General features: G+C 40.5%; 1 protein-coding gene across 3 annotated transcripts; it reads left to right on the top strand.

The window, feature by feature from the left end:
• The first annotated feature begins 592 nt into the window (after positions 1 to 592).
• prkar1aa (protein kinase, cAMP-dependent, regulatory, type I, alpha (tissue specific extinguisher 1) a) lies at positions 593 to 10923 on the top strand. 3 transcript variants are annotated; one of them, XM_051386982.1, is made up of 11 exons: positions 593 to 649; positions 4099 to 4279; positions 4486 to 4656; positions 5652 to 5743; positions 5826 to 5887; positions 5980 to 6026; positions 6792 to 6950; positions 7037 to 7097; positions 7182 to 7303; positions 7628 to 7709; positions 7901 to 10923. In XM_051386982.1, the coding sequence occupies exons 2-11, from the start codon at positions 4106 to 4108 to the stop codon at positions 8071 to 8073; spliced, it is 1143 nt and encodes a 380-aa protein (XP_051242942.1). In that variant the 5' UTR covers positions 593 to 649; positions 4099 to 4105; the 3' UTR covers positions 8074 to 10923. The 3 variants fall into 3 exon arrangements, with proteins under 3 accessions (XP_051242942.1, XP_051242940.1, XP_051242941.1); XM_051386980.1 differs by lacking the exon at positions 593 to 649 and adding an exon at positions 3808 to 3964; XM_051386981.1 differs by lacking the exon at positions 593 to 649 and adding an exon at positions 3818 to 3964 and having other exon boundaries at positions 4489 to 4656.

The raw sequence follows: 10923 nt of genomic DNA, 5'->3' as shown, positions 1-10923 counted from the left end.
CAATTATTAAAATAGACACTGGGCTTTAGATCCATTTCAATGAATCCAACTAAAGAGACAGCTCTTTCAGCAATGTTGTAAAGTGAGGGGTAGTTTTTAGAAATGTACATTTGTACATTTTACTGTCCTCCATTATGAAACCAGATCTAATATTACTATAAGTCAGAGATAGCATAATCAAACTATTACTCAGTACAGGAAGTAGTGCTCTGCTTTCAAGGTAAAAGAACAAGCTACTACTTATTACAGAGAGTATGGTTTTATTTTTATATGCAGAATGTAATAACAATGAAATTGATGACTTGATAAAATTGCTGTGACAACTTTACTTTATTACTCTCTTGTCAAAAACAGGAAAGCTTTATAGACATCTCATCTTCTGAGAAATACTATGGACAATATTACTAGATTACTTAAATGTATTCACTTTTTTTCCAAATGTATTTCTGTTTGTTTTTGCTATCTCTTGATTTAGTATTATGTAATATGTATGTATGAACTCTGTGAATTTTTCCAGTACTCCCTGTTCTGTTATTTGTAGTGGTGTATGTGTTGTACTCAGTTGTACTGTTAATAAAGAATTAAAAAAAAAAAAGAGAAGAAGAAGAAAAAAAAAAAACAAGCAGCACACACGTCATTTGAGATCGAGGTGAGGAGTTTGGTGTAATGTTAGTGTACACATTGTGAATAGCTGTCACATTGTGCATGCTTTTGTTCAACGCTTGGCTCTTGTTTGTGTCTGTGGGTGGGGGTCTGTGGGTGGGGGTCTGTGAGTGGGGTTCTGTGGGTGGGGGTTGTCGTATTGTTTTCAGAAGGCACTGCGGGAGGCTAATAGCTAAGCTAGCTCGCTACGATAGTTGAAGTAGTTGATATCCAAGATGGCTAATGATGAGAACTCCTCAGGTGTAGAACGTTAGAACGTTAGCTAACAGTTGGTAAGAGGACCGCACTGACTGTTTGTGCTGTACAGCCAACAGCTCGTAGCGTTAGCATGTTAACTTTACTGAAACATTAACAGTTAATAAGTGACAAAAAAACGTTTGATGTAACGTTAAGCTGAGTAACGTCAACGTTAACTAACGTACTAACGTTAATGAACTGTTAAGTAACGTTAAAAGTTAACGTTACGTTACTAACGTTACAGTACTATTTGGAGGTAACTTATTTTAACTCGTTGGTAGCTAGCTTAGCTACTAAGCTAACATTTAATTCTGTTATTTCTCTGTATGTCAGAGGAAATACCTTTTACTAAGCTAACGTTAGCTCAACCATCTAACTACAGTTAGGGATGTGAATCCCCACCACTGAGGCCGATTCCATACACATCTCCATACGCTGCCAGCGATACGATACATTAACGATAGAGTGGAGCCCCCTGCCCATACGATGCGATACGATTCACCTCTGTTCACGATGCGATACGATTCATTAATGATTTGACAACGATTTGACTTTATACAATGCGATTCGGTTCGATACGATTCATGATGCGATTCAAACCGATTCAACACAATACAAAGAATTTACAAGCCCACATCTGGTTTCTAATGTATTTGATACTTGATTGTTTTCTATAAAGCAAACCAATAAATCCAACTTAAAAAGAAGATGCAATTCAATATGGTACAGACAGAGGATTGTTTTATTCCTAATAAACACTAAATCAGAAACAAAAAATATTTTTTTCATTACATGTGTTTTTAATCTCATTCTCTACTTATACAACACTAAATGTATTGTATTTGGGCAATTTCTTTTTGGCCTCTTAATGAAAAAAAACAAAGCAAACAGTCCTGTACGTTTCTCAGGTCCTTTTACTAATAGTGTTCTCTGTCTGTAATTTCACAATGTTTTACAAAACACTTATAAAACTTCCCAACATCAACAATGTGCATTGTGCAAATAACCTCATCATAGTGCAGTGCCCATACTACTGCTGCCAGACTGATGTGCTTGAGCTGACTTGTGTGTCGTTCAAGGTACGCTTAATATCTCGGCTTCCCTCCATTTTTTCTGTTTACTAACTAACTGCGTCTGCGGCGCCGCGCAAAAAGATAGTGATGGTGCATTCAAGGCGCCTCGAAAACACGGGTGCAGAGGAGATAAACTATGTAATAATCGATGTAACCATGGGTTTTACTGATGCAGACACACAAAGAAAGATACATTGCGCATTTAGCCGGCAGTTATATCCGATGCACACTGAAGCTACCGGTGCACTCGCATCGCAAACGTCTGTCTCGGGCCACCGATTTAAATCCGTGAATCTCTCCATCCCTAACTACAGTACCATTTGGAGGTGACTTTACTTTAAAAGTACAAAAGTATCAGCACAATGTACTTAAATATCATTATCATATAACGTTATATATAAGTTAGTATCATTATGCAGAGAGACTGTTCTGGTTACAATATGTTTTTGGATTATCTTTACTAATACATTATTGTGTAAAATTAACTTTAGTGTTGCAACTTAAGTACAGTGTCAGTTAGTAAATGGGATTTACTGTAGAAAAATGCCCTTTACCCAAATGTATTGAAGGTTTCTTTGATTCTAGCCCACTTTGGCATGGCCACGTTAAAGCTGCAGTAGGTAACATTTCTAAGAATAACTTTTTGACATATTTGCTGAAATTAGCTGTGTCCCCAATTCAACAGTAGTACATGAAACAGATAATCTGTGAAAAAATCATGTTTATCTGGCTCCTCATAGTGCTCCTAATGGATAATATATAAGAGAAAGATATAAAGACGTTTTGGGTTTGTGGCTTGAAGATACTTGATTGTTAATTCTCATTCCCAGCCTCTGTATTTGACGACCTGGGAATGAGACTCATCCATTCAGTTTTATTTGTATAGCGCTAATTCATAACAGAAGTTATCTCAGGACACTTTTCAAATAGAGCAGGTCTAGACCGAACTCCTTATAACATTATTTACAGAGACCCAACAGTACCACCATGAGCAAGCACTTGGCGACAAGGGCAAGGAAAAACTGCCTGTTAAAAGGCAGAAACCTAGGACAGATCCTTCGGCTCTAGGTGGGTGGTCGTCTGTCTCGACCAGTTGGGGTGAGAGAGAGAGAGAGAGAGAGAACAGGGGTAACGACAGAAGGATAAAGACAGAGACAAAGGTGCACAGCAACAACAGTAGCAACAACTACACTAATAGTAGTGACTGATGGTGAAGATGATGATGAACTTGAGGAAAAAAAAGTTGACTGTCTTTCTCAGCTCTGATTGGTTGTTTTCAACCCAAGCTCGGTGGGTTCTTGCACAAACCATTAGGAGGAGCCAGAGGAACCTGATTTCTTTCATAGATTATCTGTTGGTGAAAGTTTGACAAAATTAGGAAAAGAAATAAAAAATACAATATGACAAAAAGTTACCTTCTGCAGCTTTAAGTACAGTATTTTAGTAAATGTGGCATGGCTATGTTAAATTGTTAGTGGGCCACTGCGCTAACATTTGCTGTTGGGCCCCGTCAGGTCAATAAACAATGTTTGCGCTTTGCGTATGCTCGCTTTTCCCATCCAGTACACTGCATACAGAGAATTGATAAACAAATATACACCTACTTAAATACTGTAGAATACACAGTGAATCTGTGACTTTTGAGGGTCCTGGAGGTGTTGAGTCACAAAGCAGTTGCCCGCTTTACTCAGTTGATAATTAAGCCTCATATGTAGGCAGTCTTAAGTCTTTGCTGCATCATCTCTTGTGTTTACATCGATATATTTTTTAGGGGAAATTTGTTTAGAGTCACATAACTGAACCAACACCAGACCACTGATGTGTGTGTTAATGTTTAATCATCATCCCAGTTGTAGTATAGGAGGGCAGTCTTCTTCCTTCCCTCCCTCCTCTACTCTTTAGTGTGTATTTGCTTACACTTTAAAAGCCTGTTGGGTGACTTTTATCTGCTAACCTGATGGGAAAACCAGCATGAAACCACTGAAACAAAGGTTTACATGATGTTCTCTTCTGATATTTTGGGGAATGGAAATTGAATATTTAAAATAAAATGTAACTACAGTTGCAGAATGGCAGGAAACTGCTTCCTGATTTGAGGATATGTTTCCATCTCATCTCCTTCCAGGTCAAAGATGGCGTCAAGCAGTACGAGCAGCGAAGAGGAGCGGAGCCTCAGGGAGTGCGAGCAATATGTCCAGAAGCACAACATTCAGCTGCTGCTCAAGGACTGCATCATCCAGCTGTGCACGGCCCGGCCCGACCGGCCCATGGCCTTCCTCAGGGACTACTTTGAAAGACTGGAAAAGGTGGGTGCAAACACGTGTGACCGCAAAGGCTCTCTCAGATATTGGTGCTATAAGAAACCCCTTTAGATGACACCGACTTATTTGACTTACTGGTAATATAAAGGTAATGTAAAATCTAACATAATGTACTCATTCAAGTTTAAAGACCTACTTTCTTTACTAGCAGCCTATTATTCTTTGAGTGCCTCAGGTTTTGTGTCGCCCAGCAGGAAGAAGCCCAGCAGATGGCTTTGCAGCAGAAGTCCAGCTTGCGGTCAGACTCCCGTGAGGATGAAGTATCTCCACCTATGAACCCTGTGGTGAGGGGTCGCAGCCGGAGAGGAGCCATCAGTGCTGAGGTGTACACCGAGGAAGACGCTGCTTCCTATGTCAGAAAGGTCAGCGCTGATAACTTTAATATTTTTATTTACACACCTTCATGCTGCCCTTAAAGCTGAACCCATCAATATTTTTATACTGAACACTGATACACAGCGTGTTATGTGATGTTTATTGTGATGAACCCACAGAGAAATGTCAGCAAGTATTTCAGCGTGTTTTGCTTATATTTTGGTTTTGCTCTCATCAGCTTTCTCTCAACTGACAAGTAACTCTTCTTAAGCCCCGCCTCTTTTTGTTCTGTGCTTGAGTTGAGTAAGCCTTGGTTAGAACCTCGGTCAACTTTCTCCTTTCCTTTATTAAAGATATGCTATATGCTAGGCTCTCTATGTTGCAAAGACATCCCCATTTTGAAGATGGTTAAAAGATAAAAGCAACATATGAATGAATTGATAACTAGCTAGTTAACTAGTTAGTATCTAAGTACAGGAAAGGAGAAAGTTGAGGTTCAGACCAATTCTTGCTCAACTGTTATTGGAGCACGGAACAAAAAGGGGCTGGACTAATCTACATCAATTGGTAGCTAACTATTTTGCTAATTTGTATCAATTGTTAGTTAAAGTTTTGCTAACATTAGCTAAGTTAAGATGTGACTATCAACGTCGCTTTTATCTTTCAACCAGGTTGTCTTTTCAACATAGACGAATCCTAGCACATATAAAACAAGTTTAGCATAACTTATAAGGTGATGATAAGTCCAATATTTTGCTTTTAGTTTGTTCTGCTGCCCCCAACTGGCCAAAAATTCAATGAATGTAGCTTTAAGATACTCATTAGTATTAATATACACATTAAGAAAACTGGAAAACTTCAATGTGAGTGCAGCAGTATCTACTAATGCAATGTTGTGTAATAGCAGAACAGGGTCATTTTGAGGACACAAACCAGCCATTTGACATGTGTAATCATAGCAATATTGATTCTATTATGTGGCAGTATCAGTATTCACTGAAATGTACAATAAGTATCTAAACAAGCTTTTTTTCAACCAAAGGTCATCCCAAAAGACTACAAGAGCATGGCCGCCCTGGCCAAAGCCATGGAGAAAAACGTGCTGTTTGCCCATCTGGACGACAATGAGAGGAGGTAATGGCACCAATCAGTTCGCTAGTTCAACCATCCTCTCCAAAGCATGTCCAGCTAATCACCTCATTTTCTGCCCCTCCAGTGACATTTTTGACGCAATGTTTTCTGTCAACTACATTGCTGGAGAAACAGTCATCCAACAAGGTGAGTTAAAACCCCATTTTAGTTGTTTTTATGTGTTTTTCTTCCATTCATTCATTTGTTCATTCACGGGACTCCTGTTCCTACTGTTCCAGGTGACGAGGGAGACAACTTCTATGTTATCGACCAGGGAGAGATGGATGTAAGCTCTCTTTTTTTTTTTGTGCAGTTTTACACTCCAGAAAACATCCGCCATTGTCAATGAAAATTTGAAAAGTGTTCTTTGACATACTTCATTTGCTAGATGTGCTGTAGTTGTTCAGTGAGGGAAACATTAAAGGAGAACTAAAACCAACAATGAATTCATTTTACTAAGAGCGAACAGCCAGATATAGCACATTGCTCTGTGGAGTTGTGTATCAGCTTGTTCTTCTGCCCCCAAGTGGCCCAAAAATAGTGGTGAACCATTGACAGTGTGTTGTGGACTGTGTCTGTCAAGTAAAGCCAACACAGAAGTGTCTTAAACCTGCATTCTTTCTAATGACCTGCAGGGGGCAGCTCCATTGGCTGCAAAAGAAGTATGATAGTATTGAGCCTTATGAAGAAATAATCCTACATTTGACTTGATTCATTATCTCAGTAAACAGTTTCCTGATGAGTTTCTGGTCTCAGTCTCTAGTTTCAGTCTTCTTCCATACAGCATGATGTTCATTTAGTAACTGATGGTCCCATTTAGAGTAAAACAGACCATAAAGCTGGGTATGCTTTAGGGCGGGGCTACCTTGTGATTGACAGCTCATTCTCAGTGAGTCCGTCAAGTTAGGCAGTGCTGATCAGATACGAAGCATAGAATGGTATCACACTCATCCCTCCACCCAGACTACCATAGGGTCATATGGTAGCTCTAATGGATGGATGCCACGTCATTAGAAACCAATTGCTACTTCTGCTATCTGTCTCCTTCTAGGTTTACGTGAACAACGAATGGGTGACCAGCATTGGCGAGGGGGGCAGTTTTGGGGAGCTGGCTCTGATTTATGGGACCCCTCGGGCAGCTACAGTCCGGGCCAAGTCCAATGTGAAGCTGTGGGGCATCGACAGAGACAGCTACAGAAGAATACTGATGGTAAACTGTGCAGTCCTGGAAAATGAAAATCTGACCACACAGTTATGGCAAATGATGAATTGTGGCGTGATTATTCTCTGTTTTAGGGGAGCACTTTGAGAAAGCGTAAGATGTACGAGGAGTTCCTCAGCAAGGTGTCCATTTTAGGTGAGAACTTGTCTCATCAGTTCATCATTGACCTGCTATATCCAGATGAGTGTATGCGTTGAGCCCAGTGTCTCTCCCGAACAGAGTCTCTGGATAAGTGGGAGCGTCTGACGGTGGCAGACGCTCTGGAGACGGTGCAGTTTTTGGATGGCCAGAAAATTGTGGTGCAGGGAGAGCCCGGCGATGAGTTCTTCATCATCCTGGAGGTACGCACCACCTTGTGGAAGCCCAAACTGGTTGGTGTAGGACGTTCTGTGGTGTATGGTGTGAAACTAAAGATTAATGTCAGTTCATCCCGCTGATGATCAGAATGGTAAATTGCCCAGCCCTAATTTAACCTACAACAAATGAAGGCTGCTTCTTTCTTCTGAGTCATCATTCCACCATTAACACTACAGCAGCTCCAGTGGCTATTTTCTGGAGAAACTGGGATGTATAATCAGCCCATCTGCATCTTGGATCTGGATTTCCTGAAAATTGCTGTTGCTTTCTGGGATGTGTACTTTAAGATGTGTTTGTTGTGCTGTCAGGGGACAGCAGCAGTGCTTCAGAGGCGGTCAGAGGACGAGGAGTTCGTAGAGGTCGGCAGACTCGGACCGTCAGATTACTTTGGTAAGTCGGACAGACATGTCATCTACAGTGCAGCCACTTTATCAGTGTGAGCAGCTAGTTGCTAACACAGCCTTGCTGTTAGAATTAGATATTGTGGATTTTTTAAAAAGTATCCCAAATATATAAAAAGACCAAAGCAGGACACCATCAGCATCAGATATGTGAACCTTGTGTGACTTGTTATCTTTCAGGTGAGATCGCCCTGCTGATGAACCGGCCCCGCGCTGCCACTGTTGTTGCATGTGGACCCCTCAAGTGTGTCAAATTGGACCGGCCGCGGTTCGAGCGAGTCCTGGGTCCCTGCTCCGACATCCTGAAGAGAAACATCGAGCAGTACAACAGCTTCGTGTCCCTCTCTGTCTGAGCTCGTCTGCACTCAGACCCTCCTTTCCTCTGTACTGCAGGGTCCACCAACGCACATCTGCTTTATTTTCCTACTTTAGTCTCTCTTTCACATATGTTACCACAGCCACAAGATCACTTCAATACATCTGTTACTCTTTTTTTATTTATTTCATTTTTTCCCATGTACTCAGAAGATAGGATTAGTTTGTGTGACTTCATCACCTGAAGCTGTTATTACAATATCAAATAGGAGTTTGCGTTGAACTTACAGCTGCTGAAATGAATTAACAGCATATGTGTGACTGAGTGTGCGTTCACACTGTGAGTTCGAGGTCAGTGACGAGATATAAAAGCACTGATCACAACAGGACAAGTCTGTGTTTATAGAGCACATTTTAAAACATGCTGATAAAACATTTAGATAATTCAAATGGGAACATTTGTATAAAATATACAGATGACATTAAATCATCTAGACAAAATATGAAGCACAGTGAAACTTAACAGATAAAAGATGAGTCAAATTAAGACAGGATATAAAAATGTGAAAGGAAATAAGCATAGTGTAAGCTGACATGTGGCACATTCAAAGAAAAATGACCTACCCAAAATATTTTCACATCAGTTTTGCAGTATTAAAGGTTCTATATGTAACTTTCAAAGAAATGTTAATAGTGACACCAGTGGCCGTTAAGTTAACTGCAGCCAGCGTCCTGCTGCTCACTCCATATGGCCGAAAGTGACAGGAAAATAAATGACAGTCATATTTAGAATAATGTTACTATCTGCAGTGTTCTTATATTTTATTTGGACCATTAGCTCCATGCTACTAACTAGCCGGGAGTCTGGTGGAGCTAGCTGATTATTTTGCTATGTTAGCTAGCTAGTAATTTGTCCGTGTAAGCTAACATTAGTCCACTACAACCACAGCCTCACAATATGTTCTACAAGCTCTGCAGTAATGTTAGCTTTGACTTTGGACTCTGTGTTGTGGTGGCTGTCGGCCATTTGTAGATGTTAGCGGACTCCATTTATACATTAATGATAGCTAGTGCTGCTCACTGTTGAAACTCTAGGGCAGTGGAGAGTCGGGACTGAAAATCCAACCCTCATCCCTACGTAGAAACACAAATTAATCAATCCACAGGCAGCAGACAATGTCAGGGAAGGTTCCTTTTTGAAATGACGTTACAACCCATTCACTCATTGGCTGTAAAATGTGATTCATACATAAAAATGTAAAATGCTTCAGAATCTACAAAAAACGTGGACAGTGTGAGCGCACAGTTAGTAGCTTAATTTGCTCTGGAGATCTTCAGTGTTCACAGAGACCCTGTGACAGATGGTTTCATGCTGACGAAGAAGCTTTATGTTTGTCAAGCGGTACACCTAAAGGTTTACCTGTTTGCTGCTGCTCTTTTCTATTTGTCAGGATGTTTTTAGCCATGCTAGCAGACTGAAATGTCCCAGCAGCTCTCATATGGGGGCTCTCAAACTCAGATTGGCTTGGGGCCACTGCGGGTATTGTCATCTCATAGGAGGACCACTTCAAGGTTCAAGTACTACAAGAAAGAGCAATATTCTGGAAATATTTCCGTTACTAATGTTGTACTTAAAAAATGCAAACAGCAGTTTCTATACATTTTTATATGGTTTGCAGACAAACAACAAATGAAGGCCAAAAGAAATAAGTATAATAAAAAGTGTTTTTATTTTAATTGTATATGAAAGGGTGGTTTAAATTTTTATGAAACTCCTAGAAAAGAAATAAAATGTATAGTCGCAAGTGGTAATGAGCGCGTTCAAACCATTTTGTGCTCAACAGAAAGAAGCAGCTCAATCGGCAAAAATGAAAGCGTCACAACATCACTTCATACAGATTAATTCTGTTTAAAGAAGGACAGACTGATCAGACACCGATTTCATCATCACAAAGCCTGCCTTCGTTCAGTAAGTCCCACCATTGGGCCCTACCTTTATCTGATCTGAATGGAACTTGGTGGTTACCTCCAGGAGTTGGCCTGGTATGTCTCCAGTGCGCTTAATCAGAATTTGCCCAAAGGCATCTTGAGAAACTATGTTATAGGCCACACCCCCTTTTCCTTCTATCCGTATAGAACTTCAGATTTTTACCCGGTATGCATTTGTGGCATTGGTGGCATTTGCGGCACAGTCTTTGGATCAAGTCCACAATGCTTGTATAGACCTCTTCCGAGTCACGACCTGAAGACATCTACCAAGTTTCATGATGATTGGACAGATGATCAAAAAGTTATGCCCAAAAGTTCTAAGCCCCGCCCTTAGTGACCATATTTTGATGGATGGTGGCCATGCGTTTTGACCAATCACGCTCATTTGCTATAGAAATGTGTATCTTGATCCTGCAGTGCCCCTCACACAGTATACAAGTACAGGTCCATTTACCATTTAAGTCTGAATGACCACCCATCATCACTCTGTGTTAATTGTCTAAGATGTCTTAACTTAGCAGGGTTGTACCCATCTGCCATATGTACAGTATGGTATCACTTTGACTTGGTACTGTATTTGTTTTTATCTGGTAACTTCACAGTATTTCTGACTGAGCAATAACTGAGTGTGAGTATGTGGAGCACTCAGAAAGCTGGCTCGTTCTTTGTTTTCAGCCTGATGTTGGACAGCTCACTGCGCTCCAGCACTCTGTCAGACCATCAGTGTTCGAGACTGAAAAGGCTGCGGCGAGTCTCTCCAGCGGACCATTCTTTTTATATCGTTTTTGTGCCTTTCCTCAGATTGATCGGAGTGATTGTGCTTAAATGTCAGTGTGTTTTGGATTTCTCTGTAAGACGTTCTTACAGCAGTTGAAGCAATAAAGAGATCAGTGTTTTCA

The sequence above is a fragment of the Dicentrarchus labrax genome, unplaced genomic scaffold (assembly GCF_905237075.1).
Source record: "Dicentrarchus labrax unplaced genomic scaffold, dlabrax2021, whole genome shotgun sequence".
NCBI classification, from domain to species: Eukaryota; Metazoa; Chordata; class Actinopteri; family Moronidae; genus Dicentrarchus; species Dicentrarchus labrax.
This window is presented reverse-complemented; position numbering and strand designations above follow the sequence as displayed.